The sequence below is a fragment of the Pan paniscus genome, chromosome 8 (genome assembly GCF_029289425.2).
Source record: "Pan paniscus chromosome 8, NHGRI_mPanPan1-v2.0_pri, whole genome shotgun sequence".
Lineage (NCBI taxonomy): Eukaryota > Metazoa > Chordata > Mammalia > Primates > Hominidae > Pan > Pan paniscus.
The window spans coordinates 37,067,279-37,084,561 of NC_073257.2; the positions used below are offsets into that span (position 1 = coordinate 37,067,279).

At 42.4% G+C, this 17,283-nt stretch overlaps 1 protein-coding gene across 8 annotated transcripts in view; it reads left to right on the plus strand.

Annotated features, from left to right (window-relative positions):
- KIAA1217 (KIAA1217 ortholog) overlaps positions 1-17,283 on the plus strand; it is a 508,152-nt gene that overhangs the window by 325,662 nt on the left and 165,207 nt on the right. For all 8 annotated transcript variants that reach the window (XM_063607293.1, XM_034930120.3, XM_034930117.3 and 5 more), the window contains exon 3: positions 16,390-16,588. In XM_063607293.1, coding sequence (XP_063463363.1) covers positions 16,390-16,588 — 199 coding nt within the window. The remainder of the gene's footprint in view (positions 1-16,389; positions 16,589-17,283) is intronic.

Here is a 17,283-nt window from a genome sequence, read left to right on the forward strand (position 1 = left end):
GTTCATTTTGTAATCCTGAGAAAACTTATCTGTGATTATAGGATCCTGAGGCCTAAAGTTCGTGAGCTTATTCCATTGCATCTTCTGAGAAGGGCTTCCTACGTCTCCAGCATCCCGGGGCCTTCCCTGCTCTGATGCTGGGAGATTCTTCCAGCTTCTAGGTTTCCGTGACCTCAGTTAGCAAAGGCAGGAAAAGATGTAACGGGTAGACTTGGGGTTTGCTCCACAGTTTGGAGGCTTTGAGCAATTGTGTGTTTCTCTTGCCTGCCTGCCTGCCTACCTGCCTTCCTTCCTTCCTTCCTTTCTTTCTTTCTTTTTTCTTCCTTTCTTTTTTTTTTTTTTTTTGTTTCGACAGTGTTTCTCTCTGTTGCCCAGGCTGGAGTACATTGGTGTGATCATAGCTCACTGTACTCACTGCACCCTCGACCTCCTGAGGTCAAGCAATCCTCCCCTCTCAGCCCCCTCAGTAGCTAGGACTACAGGCACTTGTCACCACACCCAGCTAAATTTTTTCTTTCATTTTTTGTGGTAATGGGAGTCTCCCTATGTTGGCCAGGCTGGTCTTGAACTCCTGGCCTCAAGCGATCCTCCTGTCTCAGCCTCCCAAAGTGCTGGGGTTACAGGAGTGAGCCATCTCACCCAGCCTCCCCTAGTTTCTTGACTTTCAGATGATATTTGTCTAAAGCAATGGCTGTAGCAACTTTCCTTGCCCCCGTTTCTCCATATTTCATTTTCTTTGTTGTAAGTTCCTCTGATGAGGGTCACCTAGCAGAGAGTGGTTGAGGTCTTTTTGTCCCTCCTGGCAGACCCACTGGATCTCTGGTCTCTTCCATTACCCCCTTCCCTTCCTGGTCCTCTCTGAAGGGTTGTGGTTGTCCTGGTTCTCCTCCCGCAGCCGGTGTTGCTCATCATCGCTCTGTGATTTTCTGTGCTTTTTTTTTCCCCCCTTTTCCCTGTCCGTAGCAGCTCTTCAAATCTGTCATCCTGTTTTTATCTTACACTTTTATTTACCATGCACCTGCAGGGCTTTATTATTTGTGGTCTACTTCAGGATATTTCTTTCACAGTTGATGAAGCCTGTAAACTTCAGAGCAGAGAATCAGAGGGCCCTAAGCAACCCTCACCTTTCTGGTGAGAATATATTCACCTAGAAAAGGGCTTTTATGAGGTCACTTTAGCTAACTGTTTTTCTAATAGTGTCGCTCCCTTTTTCTCCTAAAGATCTCTTCAAGTTCTTTTATTTATTTATTTATTTTTTTAACCCCTATGTGCATCTTGGGTAGAATATTTTAGTACAGTTTTTGTCTGGAGACCTGTTGTTTGGCTTTTTGGCTTTTGAGTGTAGCCATCTGTGTTCAAGTGTTCTTTTTCTTCTAGTGGAAATTTGTGTCTGATGTGTGGGACTAAGTTCTAAGTAATATACATACATATATATAATCTATACACAATGGTGATATGGATCATGGATATTGTATAATTCAATCATGATGGTACTTAGAGGCTCCTATGTGTTAATAGTCCTTATGGATATGTGTATATGCATGTGCAGTAAGATATGCAGCTATGGCACCCCACTGGCTGATATTGGGAACAAGAGGAAGTCACTCTTCTTGCATGAGGATTATAGAAATTTTCATTTTTTAAGGCACAAAAAATATTTCACTGCCATGTTTTTTTAAAAAGTTAAGTTGCTCAAAAATGAGTCGGATGCAGTGGCTCACAAATGTAATTCCAGCACTTTGGGAGGCCGAAGCAGGCAGATCACTTGAGGTTAGGAGTTTGAGACCAGCCTGGCCAACATGGTTAAACCCCATCTCTACTAAATATACAAAAATTAGCCAGCTTTGGTGGTGGGCGCCTGTAATCTCAGCTACTCCGGAGGCTGAGGCAGGAGAATCGCTTTAACTCGGGAAGCAGAGGGTGCAGTGAGCTGAGATCACGCCACTGCACTCCAGCCTGGGCGACAAAGTGAGATTCTGTGTCAAAAAAATAAAAATAAAAATAAAAATAAAGTCAGTGGCATCAATGAGAATTAAAATATTTAAATACTTGCACAGTAAGCATTGTAAACCAAAGGCACACTCCAGGGTCCACCAGGTTCAAATATTAGAATTTGTGCCCTGAATTACAGTGTGGATCTTCTGTTCCTGTATGTATTCACCTTGGGTGTGCCCTCCTGCATGGCAAAGCATGGGCAGAGAGCACTGCACTCACAGGCCTGCTTTCGTGCAGCAACCTAGTGGCCAGTGAGCCCGGGGCCAGTGACAATCAAGATGGCAGCCTCAGACTGCATTCTGGCTAAGAAAGCTATTTCATTTGGGTTGGGCAGGCTCTAGTAAGTTCCCTGCAGCTCTGGGACAACCTCAGGGATGGTGGGTTAATATGACACATTCTCCAATGATACAAGGTGAATTCAGAAGCGCCTATGGCAGGGTATTTTGGGGCAAACCCATTGCTAGTTAAGGCTTCAACATGTCTTTCTAAAATATAAGGATGGAACTGTCATCATTTTTATTTCTTTTCGGGGAAGAGGAGTTAACCGTGCTACATTTTCATCATGAATAAATAGGTGGTCCATTTGGTCAACCTATTCTTTTTCTCTTCATGTTTTCACCCCTTTTCTTTCCTATTTTTTTCTTGTTTTCTCCTGGTCCACAGGCTTTGAAGGGCATGCTGATCTCTCTTCAGGCAGAACTTGACATTCAAAGGTACTTGATGAAAATTGAATCGTCTCAGCGAGTTAGTACTCTACCTGTTCTTTTTCTGCATCGAGTTGCACCCTCATCCTGCACCTTTCCCTCACCTGCAAGTGCCATTCTAATCAGTGTCAGCCACTAATGCCTGCACTTTTCGCTGTTTACCCCAATCCCTGATTCAAAACTATCAGAGCCAAGTGCTTGTAGCATTCTGAAATATGTGCATTTCTAAAAATTATGAGAGTCAGTATTAAAATGAACACTAATTGCATGCTTGCTTCGAAATATTTAATTTGCTTTCCACAGATTGGATTGTGGAATCGGCAGTAATGCAACCACAAGCTGGAGATCTTTGAATAATTGTTTGAAAAGTGGGCATCTCTAAGCAGAGATCCTATCCTTGCCAGCTTGCTCCAGCAGAATACTCATGGCAGTAAAACAGAAGCCTGAATCATTCTGACAATCCCAAAGCTATGTCATTCTGCTTTGCTCAGTTCCAATGTGTCCAATGTTGGGTCCAGATCATTTTACTTATATACATTTTAATAATGATCATAATGGAAATAAACACATTTCTTTAGAACTTATATACACCAGGCACTGTTCTAAGTGCCTTACAAGTATTAACTTCTCACAGCAACCCTGTGGGGGAGGTATACTATGATCCCCATTTTACAAATGAGGTGATTGAGGCACAGAGAAGTTAAGTAACTTGCCCAAGGTCACACAGCTAGGTAATGGTTGTGCTTAGGAAATGTTCGGCCATCTGGCTTTGTACAAAAGTGACCTCCTTCCCATTGGTCAGTCTTCAGTGACCATGCTTATCTCTTTACCTTCCCCTTCTTAATAATCAGTCTCATTGATCTCTTTTTAGGGTAACAAGCTCAATTTAGAAAGTTCCTGCCCAGACAAATAAACATTACAGTTCAAGTTTAGACACTAAAGAGAATTTTCATGTCACACATCATCCCAATTCTGATGAGTGTTTATCCTTAATTTTATTCTTAATCATTTTCACATTCCTAAAATTCATGCAAAATAGAGGCATCTTTATTATTTCCATGCGCATGTATTGTGCACTAAGTTAAAATGCAGAAAGGGAAAAGAAGGGCATAGTGAGCTCTTCCCTACAACTTCACACCCTGCCATTAACCTTTATTCCTACTTTCAGAATAGAGATTTGACATTGCCCAGTGGGATTTTCCCATCATAAGTAGTACTGAGTTTGGGATTCCCTCCCGCTATTCTTTTTTTCTTCTGCTTGAAACAAATAAATCTTCAGTACTGACTTTCCTTTTCTTTCTTTTTTTTTCCATATCAGCAAATAATTGGATATCTGAAATTTTTCTTGAAGTGCTTTTTTGGCATTTACAAGCATTTTAAATTATAATGCTGTTTTTCAGAGATGGAATAGGATGAAGGTTAAGGTTGGAAATCGAAGGTGATCTTCCCCCTTTAGTGAATGAGTAACTCTCAGATCCTCTCCAGATGTCAAATTCTGTTTTGAAATTGGATGTAACTATTTACCTATCTCACAAGACCAAGATGAAGGCATGGTGGATCCATTAAAGGTTTGTTTGTACCCTTCTCCTCTCACATAGGATCCCAGAAGCTACGGGACTTCCCAAGAACAGTAGGAAGCTGAGCCATCTAGAATCACCCTACTGAGAGTAATACCAGCTTACTATCTAAGGAAAGCTAAATGGTTGGCATCTTTTATAATTTACCAATTGCTGTCCCATGCAACATTTTTCCAATTACTTCTTACTTTATCAAGTAGATATTCTGATTATTTTATAAAAGTGAGAACTGAGGTTCAGAAAGGTTTCATATGGAGTTGCACCGTGAGTTCATGGCAGGATTGGAGTCTGCTTTTCATAAAATAACCTGATAAAAACAGTAAGTTCTCTCATTATAAATTTTGTCTTCTGTCCATCTCTTCAAACACTGGTATACTTTCCTAGAGCAGGACTAGAGGAAAATCAGAATCTTTGGTGCAGAAAGCTAGTTAGAACTTTCACTGTGTGTGTGTGTGTGTGTGTGTGTGTGTGTGTGTGTTTTCATTTGAAAATCATTCCAGTGAAATTGGGCAGGTGGTACTGGTGGTTGTTTTGGACTGGCGGGAGGGGGAATGTGTTTGAAATTAACAGTGAACGCTATTCCCAGGATATATGGGGAGGGTCTGGCCATAAGCTCTGAGCCTTGGTGACCCCAGGGACCCAGAAGAGTCCCTCTTGCCCAGTTCCCTGTGGCCTTCTCCACTGTGGGGTGATGAGGACATCATAAGCTCTCCCATGGCACAGCCCATACCCTCACTGAGGGTGAGGGCCTTTGCTAGCAAGGAAAGCCTCTTTGGTTTGGCAACAATGCAATTAAGTTTTAGGGGTACGATTCCGTGGCTTGGGATCCCACATCCTCTCCATAAAGCACTGAAGCCTAGGTTGCAGAGATGAGCTTAAAAATGGCTTTTGTTAAGAAGGCCTTCTAAGATGTGTACTTAGCACCATGTTTTGCTGGTTGTATTTTACTTGAGATTTCAAAGGCTACAAGCAGGTTTCTTTCCTTTTATCAGTATAATAACAGCAATCCTCACACAGACACCTTTTATCCTATAGCCTTTTAAAGTGCATTCCTGACTTTCTGAATTACAAAAGCATCTGCAGTCTTGCTCAGACCTCAACCAATGAGGATTTCGGCAGCCAAAGCCTGTTCAACATTTTGCTTGTTGATAAGGCATTACTTTTCTTGTTTCAGAAAGAAAGGAGAGAAAGAATAAATTAATTGTTGTATTCAAGGCAACTTGCAATAAAAAGACATCTACCTGGCTGGGCGAGGTGGCTCACGCCTGTAATCCCAGCACTTTGGGAGGCCGAGGCGGGTAGATCACAAGGTCAGGAAATCGAGACCATCCTGGCTAACACGGTGAAACCCCGTCTCTACTACAAATATAAAAACTTAGCCAGGCGTGATGGCGGGTGCCTGTAGTCCCAGCTACTCGGGAGGCTGAGGCAGGAGAATGGTGTGAACCCGGGAGGCAGAGCTTGCAGTGAGCCAAGATCACGCCACTGCACTCCAGCCTGGGCAACAGAGCGAGACTCTGTCTCAAAAAAAAAAAAAAAAAAGACATCTACCCTAAGGTAGATACACTGAAAATCAAAAGGCAAAATCTCGTAAGAAGAGGAGGCAAATTTTAAAATATAGGTACTATGATTATCTTGGACATTAAATTTACTTTCAAGCTTCCTGACATACATGATATTTTACATATGACAAGGTAATACTTATTAATCCTTCAGGAAGCAAAATCATATTCTTTGTTTCAAATTGTGAAAGAAACATTGTTCATGCCTTTATAAAAGGTACACTGATCAGCATAGTAGGCAGGACCAACAAGTAAACAGCAGTATTCTTCATGTGGCTTTTGTTTTTTTAGAGACAGGATCTTGCTGTGTGACCCAGGCTGGAGTACAGTGGCATGATCACTGCATAGCTCACTGCAGCCTTGAACTGCCAGGTTCAAGGGATCCTCCCACCTCAGCCTCACGAGTAGCTGGGACTACAGGTGTGCACCACGACTCCTGTCTAATTTTCATGTTTGTTTTTTGTAGAGATGGGATGTTGCCGAGGTTGGTCTCAAACTCCTGGCTTCATTTATCCTCCTGCCTCAGCCTCTCAAAGTGCTGCAATTATAGGTGTAAGCCGCCACACCTAGTCCAGGCTTTTAATTTTGTATTGGCAAAACGAAAAGAAGAAAACACATCACTGAATAAAAATTGCATGAACATATTTCTGAAAGGGGTGAAAGTCTGAGTTAATGAGATCCAGACTTGGAACTTACCGATGATCTAATTTTCTAACTTGGTAGAAGGATGCTAAATGGAGATCATAGTTGAGCTAGGCTTTATTTTCTTTAAATAGCTTTTGTCTCATTCTGGCTTTGGGGAGGAGTCAGAGAGCAGTCAATCTGAGGTGGTATTTCAGTAGAGTTTATGTCATGTTACAGGTAGGCCACAAGGCAGACAGGTGGCAGGTTGATGTCTAATCCTGGAGTTAAAAAGGCCACCCTGCCTTCTGATCTGATAAGAACCCCTGTCTCCTCTGCAAGGCAACAGATTTAGCAGCTCCTCTAGGTGGAACCAAACCTCTTCAAGGGAAAAAAAAGAATACTGTATCATCTACAAACTATGAAGGGTTGAAAGGTAGAAAATATCTCTGGGATCATAGAAAATTGCTAAAATTCCAAATTTACCTAGAATCAAATTTTAAGAGCCTTTAAATTAAATTACTATAATGGTATCAGAACTACAGATGTGGAAGTCTGTCTCTTTAAAAGGTGGAATGCAATCTGCATGTCTGAAATTGATTTGATGGCCTTGGCGCTTTTCTTAACTGTATCGTTTTGTAGAATTGGAAGTTTTGTAAGAACTGGATTCTTGCCAAATATTGCATGGCATGAAAATGAAAACGCGTTTCCCTTCCCGTGTTTTCCCCATGCATTTGTGTTGTCATTTCAGGGGCCATCTCTAATGACAAGTTCTTAAACCTAGAATCCAATCATACAGAATACACAAGAGAAGACAGGAATGGGCATGAATACATTCAGGTCACCATAGACAGGAATCCTTCTGGATTCTAAATGTTTTATGGGAAAGTTCCCTTCCTCTGATCTATTCTTTAAAAATATCATGCCTATTTAGTAATTCTCTGATTTGTAAAAACAACATATTCTTATTTTGGAGAAATAAAGAAAGTGTGTCACTCTTATCCTAAGCAAACTAATGCAGAACAGAAAACCCAATGCAGCATGTTCTCGCTTAATAAGTGAGAGCTAAACACTGGGTACACATGGGTATAAAGATGGCAATAATAGACACTGGGGACTCCTGGAGCGGGGAGGCAGGAGGAGAGCAAGGGTTGAAAACCCATTGAATACTACGCTTGTTACAAAAACACCGGGGGTTTGGTCTAGGTTCTGCTGCTCACCAAACAGAAAACCAATCACTGAGACAAGTATTGCCAAGGAGGAAGGCTTTGGTCGGGTGCTGCAGCCAAGGAGACAGAAGCTCAGTCTCAACTCCATCTCCTTGACTGACTAGAACTAGGGGTTTATATAGCAGGAAAGAAACGTTAAGAACACATAAGAAAACAACAACTGAGAAGGCGCAAGGAAACAATCATGATGAATGAGGGGTGTGGCATCTGGTGTGGTGATCTGGTGAGTTTCAGTTCTTTGATACTTTTTTGAGAGTCCTAAAGGTGTTTCCTGAGGAAGGAACTCAGATAAAACAAATACTAGTTTCCAGCTTTGAGACCAGAACAATTTCTTGTTCGGTTTATCAAAAAAAATAATCTATGGGACTGTTGGGTCAGTTTCATGCTCACTGCCTGGGTGATGGGATCAATTGTACCCCAGACCTCAGCATTTTGCAATATACCCATGTAACAAACCTGCATGCTAAAATAAATCTAAATCTAAAATAAGATGTGAAATTATTTAAAAAGAATGTTACCCATAATGCCACCATCAAAAGAAAACTAATGCTCATATTTGGCTCTATTGTGTCCAATTACTAAATTATACCACAAAATTCCATTAAAACACCTTTATTATGATTGTGTAGTACTCTAGAGTACACAGACATTGTAATTTGTTAACCAGCCTTCCAAATTGTTTCAAGATTTACTTATTCTATTAAAGATGTAATATGTACAGATTTGCTTCCTGACACTCCAGTACAAGAACTACCACTTTTCTTAATTTTCCCAAATCAAACTGATCTATCCTGGCTTCAGCAATTATTGAGAAATTCATCCTCATCATATTAAGGGGAAGCATTTTCCCCTCACTTGGAGTCATAAGGAAATCTTGAGGAGCTTGTCCAATCCAATAAAACCAGGCCAGGGCCTCTGAGTCTCCTGGGACTTATAGTGAATTGCTTTCCGTGCAGCCTGTTTGCATCCAGGTTTATGGGGACATTTGCCAAGTATCCTAAGTGTGAGCACCTGGTTCCACCCACTCTAAGCATGTCACACATCCATCCTCCCAGTTGTGGGTCACTTCTTGCAAATGGAATACAGGTCTTCCCAATTTGAAGAGCACCATCGCCACCACTGACACCAAAACTGCCACCCTCTTCTTGGCTCTGGGAAGTCATCCACTCCCCTCTTCCTGCGCAATTAGGAATTTCCTCCTTTCCCCTTCTGGAGGCAAGTCCAGACGTCTTTTCCAGATACCTTTACCTTCTAACCCCAGTTTAGGGAGAGAGTCTTCAGAGTGGCCTCTGTAGCATGGGGATACCATTAACAACCCTTCCCTGTGGGAAGACCTTGGAACTTAAAGGCTTGGAAGTTTCCCAGGAGGCGATGGCTAGCAATAGAAGTTCCATAAATTTTTTGTTGTTTCTGACAACCACAAGGACAAGGTAAATTAACAGTACCTCAGAAGATGAATCTGACACACAGGTAATACTCTATGGAGAGTATTTGCATAGTGTGGTGCTTCTTTAAACAATGAGGAAGAGCCCTTTTCTGCACAGAGGTGTCCTTGTCATTTGTTTGTTTGCAGCTGTAGGAGGGCAGGGGGCTTTGCATGGTGACAGTGGGTTGGCAGAGGGGTCCTGCCTGGCTCACTTCACTCCACACAGTGGATGCCTCAGTGCAGGGATGACTGTGGCTGGCTCCATATGAGCTGCCCGTGGGCAGCGGGTACTGGATATCACTGCCCTTTCATCTTTCCAATCTGATAATGAAATAATACACACAGAGAAGGAAAACGTGGAAACAAAAGATGCAGTTGTACTTTGCCCAACTGCTGAATCGTCTGATTTCCATCCAGAACAAATGCCATTCTGTTTTCACAGGTGAAAATCATGAATAATGTCTGGGTACTCTTTGGATGGAAAAGGGAGAAAAGTGTTGAAATATTAGTGTTGAAGAAACAGGATATAAACTGAGTGTATCAAGGATATTTCATCAAAATAAATCCTAGAGAAAATGCTTCCCCTTTGTCCAAGTCAGGGAAGAGAAATACTAATTATCAGACCTCAACTTAAGCTAGGAGAAACATGAGAATCTCAGATATGCACTGTTGGAAGTTGGCATTAAAATGTGGTTAGTGAATATAGATCTATCTTATTGTAAGGCCCAGAAGTTCCTGGTTACTAGTCATCCTGGCAAGTATCCACAAACTGCTCACATCCAGCATCCAGATGTCCACTAAACACTCGATTTTGTGTGTGTATATTGTACTGTAGATTAACAGCAGGACCCTCTAGCGCCTGCACCCATGGTTTCTATTAAAAACAAAAGCTGCTGATTTATTCTCCTCTACCACCATTTCTCTGAGTCTTTAATGCCAGACCCACCCCAAAATTGCAAGATCATAATAAAACTAACTACAGTTCTCTTCTCCATTTGTGTTGCAGTTCTCACATCCACCCGTTGTATTTTAGAATCATGGGTGTCTCAGTCTATTACCCAGAGTGATCATAGTTGCAAGAATGGCACTGGGGAGATATCACTCAGATTTTGCTTTTCTGTCCATAAGCCACAGAAGCCGTGGGAAGTTGCCAAGAAGACATGCATAGCTAAGCCTTGCTGTTCTTTTTTTAAATTTTGTATTCTTCTGTTATTTTTTAGAGATGGGAGTCTTGTTCTTTCTCCCAGGCTGATGTGCAGTGGTGTCACCCTAGCTCACTGCAGCTTCAACCTCGGGCTCAAGCCATCCTCCTGCCTCAGCCTCCCCAGTGGCTGGAACTACACGTGTGCAGCACCACACCTGGCTAATTTTTTAATTTTTTGTAGAGACAGAGTCTCACTAGGTTGCCCATGCTGGTCTCGAACTCCTGGGCTCAAGCAATCCACCTGCCTAGGCCTCCCAAAGTTCTGGGATTACAGGTGTGAGCCACTGTACCTGACCCCAGGGCTCGCTGTTCGAAATATACACCTGGCTGTTGGTCACAGGACTCACCAGAGAATGGCAGGTGGCCAACTGAAGGTAGAAGACCTCAGCTGATGCTGTCACCAGGGATGGGTTTATGTAAGGATGGGAGGTAAGATAGAAGCCAGGTGTGCCCGATGGAGCTCCCTGTCTTCCTTCCCACCCTTAGTCCTTAACCCAGCATGGACATTAAAGACAGGAAACTAGAAGGAGAGCAGAAAATGGGAAAAAGGCAACTGCACTGTGGCTTGTAAAAAGGACTCTGTAAGCAAATTTAGAAGCGTAGAGCTTCCATAGTGAGAGTTTATTAATTTTCCTTTGGAGTACCGTGAAGCAGGAATGGTAGAGAAAACCTAAAATCTGTGGATGATTTATTTGTTAATTTAATATTTTATTCCTGGAATTTTTAATAAAAGTACCTAGCAACTAGAATGTTCTCTTCAACTGAAATCAGAATTTTGACTGGGTTTGAGTTGAAAGTTTCACAAGTGAAAGAAATGGGGCTAAAGTGTCTGAATGTCATGATTAAATTAACCATGTCCTTTAATGAGTGCTAGGAATGAGTCATTCCAAATACATTTGCATGTGGAAAACTTCATTGTATTTTCAAATGCCCTGTGGCAAATTGGGCATTAATTAGGATGAAGTAAAACTTCATCACGGCAATGTTGATTTTTCTTTTCACAATAGAACGTAATCTGAAGCAAAGTGAATACCTTGGCTAGCCAGACACCCCACTGTTCCTGGCAATTAACATATTATGTAAAGCTACATTTGCGGGTTCATTTTCTGGACCTCGGCATTTCAATTTAGGGTTTAAGGGTCTGAAAACGGGAATGAAAAATACATCATCAATACCTCTAGCTCTAACTTTCTTTTATCTTTGTTGTTATCTCCAAATCCAATAGCATTGCAAAGAATATGAATAAATCTGATCTACCTCGCAGAACAGTGCACTTGGTGAACATTTCAGCAAATATTTGTTCATGATGTTAAAATGAAATCATGACCGTCTTTTACAAATTAATGCTGTTCAACTATGTTGCATACACTTGAGGACATAAATGCGGAAAGCCAGATCTTAGCACTACCTAGCTACATATATCTATGGAGCAGGTGCTATAGGATAAATAATTCGAAGAAAATCTCAGTAAACTGTTTTTCTGGGTGACATGATCTTTTCTTCTTATATGATGTGTACTTAGAGTTAGAAAGTTTTGGTCCTGCAAGGGATCTGAGACACCAACTAGCTCAACCTCTGGCCTTCCAGATGAGATAGCTGTGACTCAACGAGGTTATATGTGGACCAGTTTTTGGCAGGAGCTGAACTAGAACTAGCATTCCCAGACTCCTGGTTAAATAAAAATTTTAGGCAGGGTGCAGTGGCTCACACCTGTAATCCTAGCACTTTGGGAGACTGAGATGAAAGGATCACTTAAGCTTAGGAGTTTGAGACCAGCCTGGGCAACAAAGTGAGACCTTGTCTACTACAAATTAAAACAATTAGCTGGGCATGATGGTACACACCTGTAGTCCCAGCTACTCAGGAGGCTGAGGTGGGAGGATCGCTTGAGCCTGGCAGATCGAGGCTGCAGTGAGCCATAATCTTACCACTGCACTCCAGCCTGGGCAATAGAGACCCTGTCTGACTGAATGAATGAATGAATGACCAACCAACCAATCTTACCACTGGTGTCAACTCTGGAGTGTGCCACACGTGATCTTTGCTCCTTTCATTTGGTAGAGTTTCAGGGCAAGCTGCTTTTTCTATTTTCTCCGTGGTAATCAGTAGTGTGAGGTTACAGGGAAGGTTAAATAAGGTTACCACATGACAGTTACTTGATACAGAGCAGCAGGCACCTGATATGTTGGGTCCTTTATTTCTTCCCTCATCCTTTCACTAGGAAGAGAATATTTCTATAGGGTCAATCACAGATGCAGAAGAGGTGAGAGCTGCATTGAGCCAATGACACCAGCATGTCTTGGTGACAGAGAGACCCCTTCGAAGAAGAGAAGAATAGAAAGGACAAGTGGAGTTCAGGTGGCCTGATTATACAGACCACCCCCTTCATGCATGACCCCAAAGGGCTTACCATTTGGGTTTGCGGGTTTGGGGTTGCCTAATGATTTGGGGAAGTCTTTACAAGGTTGTGATGGAAACAGAGGGAGATTGGTGTCATGGATCTCCATGGAGCAAGGAGGAAAATCCAGTCTTACAGACCCTTGAGTCCTGCTCACGTGGCTCAGAGAACATTCCCACCATCCCCTGCTTCCTCCTCAGTTAGGCATAGCTCTCCACTCAGCAGCTTAGGGTAGCAGCTTCAAACACCAAGCTGTAGGCCATGCATGACTGAGAAAAGTTTTCACCGGAGGCAAAATGAGAACACTAACTCCAACATAAAGAATTTTTCACTAGATCAAACCTGAAATTGTGTTTGCTTCCCCCTTTTTTGATATTAAAGTATCTTTCCTTTCTTAAGGTAAAAAAAAGATACCACAGAGAGTAAGATTTCTTTAATGCCTCTTACTTTGCAAAATAAAATCAACATCCTTGTATTGTAACCCCTCATAAATTTGGGGGAAATATTTTTTTAGAAATTTTCATCTATGAAATATAAAATAATGGGAACTATGATTATGGAAATAAGCTCCAGAGAGTTTAGGTTTCTCCATGGTTCTTACTAATATGAATATGTGAGCATCCTAGCAGCTTAGCCAGGAGGAACCATTAGAATTGGTGTTGGTCAGTGGTGGTTTGCTTGCAAGGCACAGTTATCCCAAACTATTGCAAGAACAAAAATTGAATTAATTGAAGGAATTCATTGGAAGGACCCCACAGTGTACTGGAAACAGAAAGTGGGAAGCCCAGGAGACCCCAGATGGCTGCTGTCTTATCTTTTGTGCTCTCTGAAGATCGTGGGGGTCTCACATCTCTGTTTTTTAATACAGATTCGCTTTATTTTTTTTCTCTGCACTTTTTTCTGTTTCACTTTTCCTGCCCACGTTAACCACAGCTTCAAGTTGAAAACTAAGTTGTTTCAAGTTCTCTGTAGACACTGACTAATAGATCTCTGTCCCAGATCTAAATTTACAATTGAGAGTTTAATTGGACCAGCTAAGTTCAGGTAGCTACTTCTTGACCCAATCAGGAAAGACATTTCCAGGGGCGAGAATTTGATTGATCCAGCTAAGATCAGGTGACTACTGTTCAGTCCAATCAGGAAAGACCAGGCTGGGAGTGGGTGGCCCTGCACTTTATTGCCCAGTTCAGAGCAACCCTCGCACCTCCCTCACCTACACTCTTCCTCCTACCCCGATGCCCCTTTAAACTCAGCAGTTACTGCCCCAAACTCCTTCTGCACCCAGGGTGATGCGCCTCTTCATTCTTCCTGTCCATCTATTGCATATATATTATCTTTTGCCCCCATATAGACCTTACATGCTTGACGAGCTCAAGAACTTTTATCTCTGGTCCACTTTTACCCATGGTGCCTAGCACTGTTCCAAAATGCTATTTTGACTTTTTTTTTTTTTTTCCAGCATATCAGATCACAGGGTATCTGGCACAAGTGTCAGCAATTTCCATTGTCTTTTCTCTGAGCTAAATGATGTCTCAGCAGCAAGCTGGCATCAGAGGGGAGGGTACTGCGTGTGAGGCGACTGCTAATATGTAGTGATCGTTTTCAGTGAGAACGTGAATAACAACAAAAAGAGGAGTTTACATTTGGAGCTAAATAGCTATGTTTAGGAAGTGAGGGGAGAAAAAATATATAGCCCTGCATCTCTGATTTTTCTACTTACCTACCACTACGATGACCCTGAACAAGAAACAGAGATTTGATTTTGATTTTCTTCAAGGATTATTACCTTCTGCAATGGAAAATGACAACTCATCAAATGTATGGTTTCTGCCGTGAGCTATAAAGATGACCAAACGGCAGAGGTTATAAATGTAGCCATGTTGCTTAAAGTAATATTATTTCTTGGCTATCTTGCTAAACTGACTCTACCTTCTTTAAAAAAAAAAATGTCAGGAATGAGGACATCATACTTGATATTCTGCTGAGCACAGTAAGGAGGAAGCTACTTCACTGAGGACCACGTGAATTTGTCTAAATCTTGGTGAACTGAGCAGTGATTTAGGGATAATTTTCCTGGTCAAATACTTGTAATGTGTGTCAAAGCCAGATCCCCATAACAGAAGCAGACTTTGTGAAAAATAAATCTAGGAATGCACCACTTTGGGGACTTGCACAGAAAAATTAACCAAAGGAGACAATTTGACTGTTAATGCATGTCCTTTCTGGTCATGGTATTGGCATGTAATCTTTGCTGAGTTTCCTGTAGAACACCCAGTCATCTCCTTGAAGCCACATCCCTTAAGAAACACAGGGCGGAAGGTACTGACCTTATCCCTGCTTTCCTCTATGGGAAGGTCCTGAGAGGCATGTAGGAAGGTGTTTGTCTGGATAATGCAATTGGTTCTGTTGAGAGGGGTTGTCGTGTACTTTTAGCAAGAAGCTGCTCATCCCGTTCTCAAAGGGTACCGCTAGAGTATCAGGCACACCTTGGGCATCCCTGAAACAAATCTGTAGCCCAAACCTCAAGGCAGGACTGGCTAAAGAATTGTCAGGGTACCTTGTTCAAAAATCATTAATAAGGCCGGGCATGGTAGCTCGCACCTTGGAATCCCAGCACTTTGGGAGGCTGAGGCAGGTGCATCACCTGAAGTCAGGAGTTTGAGACCACCCTAGCCAACGTGGCAAAACCCCATCTCTACTAAAAATACAAAAATTAGCTGGGCACGGTGGCACATGCCTGTAATCCCAGCTACTCGGGAGGTTGAGGCAGGAGAATTGCTTGAACCCAGGAGGCAGAGGTTGCAGTGAGCCAAGATGGCGCCATTGCACTCCAGTCTGAGCAACAAGAATGAAACGCCATCTCAGAAAAAATAAAATAAAATAAAAATCTCCCTTGCAATGTGAGTTTACTGATTGTGGAAACAGTCTTGGTATGAGACTCTGAAGGACCAGTTGTGTTCAATTTACTCTGGTATGAGTAGCTCATCCATCTAGGGTGCGTAGAAGAGTATACAGTCCCATCTGTTGTGAAAGCACTGTTAGAATTTGTCGGGCAAAAGGAATTGTTTTGCTATCACTTTCTTATAATGTGGCTTGTCCTCAACTCCCTGTTCAAAATGCACCACATAAGTCAAACAATAAAAATCTTAATGGAGACCAGGTGCAGCGGATCACGCCTATAATCCTAGCACTTTGGGAGGCCGAGGCAGGCGGATCACCTGAGGTCAGGAGTTCAAGAGTACTCAAAGCCTGGCCATCATGGTGAAACCCCATCTCTGCTAAAAAACACAAAAACTAGCCGGGCATGTTGGGGCACACCTGTAGTCCCAGTTATTCAGGAGGCTGAGGCACAAGAATTGCTTGAACACCAGAGGCGGAGGTTGTAGGGAGCCGATCTCACGCCACTGCACTCTGGCAATAAATAAATAAATAAATAAATAAATAAATAAATAAATAAATACAATGGAACACTTAAGGGCAATGTTATTTTCCGGTAATTTTCACAACTGATACTTTGACCCACTGGGTCTTTAGTTTTCCTATCTAACCGTTGTGATGGACTGTTCCCCCTTGCCATATTATTTTTCCAGATTAATAGAAATGGCATTGGACATATTTTCCACACGATTAATAATAGTCTATTTTCCCACTTTCTTTAAAATGCCTTTTGCAGACAAGGAGCCCCAAACTGTCTCACAGTCCTCAACCACCCAGTCTGGGTGACCCCGTCGAGCATTTATCAGAGACGTCCGCTGATTCTTTGGAAGCCATGTCTGAGGGGGATGCTCCAACCCCTTTTTCCAGAGGCAGCCGGACTCGCGCGAGCCTTCCCGTGGTGAGGTCAACCAACCAGACGAAAGAAAGATCTCTGGGTAAGCTTTAGAAAGCAGTTTCTGATGCCCCTTTCTTACTGAATGCGTTTCTTGTTATACTACTGAACCTATACCCTTTCATTCAACATTAATTTGACCTTGATTTGCAAATACTCTAGTACTGGGAAACTTCATTGGTTTAATATCAAGCATTGAGGATTTGCCTGCTGGGTAATCAGGTCAAGTGCAAGCTGATTTTGAGGCTGGGCACATTCAGAAGTGGTTGGGATTAGCAATTCAAGCCAAGAGGCTAGTAGTATTTTACCTATGTTCCTGCTACTATACAGCAGGAGTCCCCAGTCCCCAGGCCATGGACCAGTACCAGTCTGTGGCCTGTTAGGAACCAGACCACACAGCAAGAGGTGAGCAGAGGATAAGCGAGCATTACCGCCTGAGCTCCGCCTCCTGTCAGATCAGCTGTGGCATCAGCTTCTCATAGGAGCTGAACCCTATTGTGAACTGCATGAGGGAGGGATCTAGGTTGCATGCTCCTTATGAGAATCTAACTAATGCCTGATGATCCGAGATGGAGCAGTTTCATTCTGAAACCATCTGCCATCCATGGAAAAACTGTCTTTCGTGAAACCAGTCCCTGGTGCCAAAAAAAATTGGGGACCAGTGCTCTATAGGAAATTGTGAGGAACTGACCGTAGAATGATCCTCTTCTCACCTTGCAACCCTCCTCTCCAGTCCCA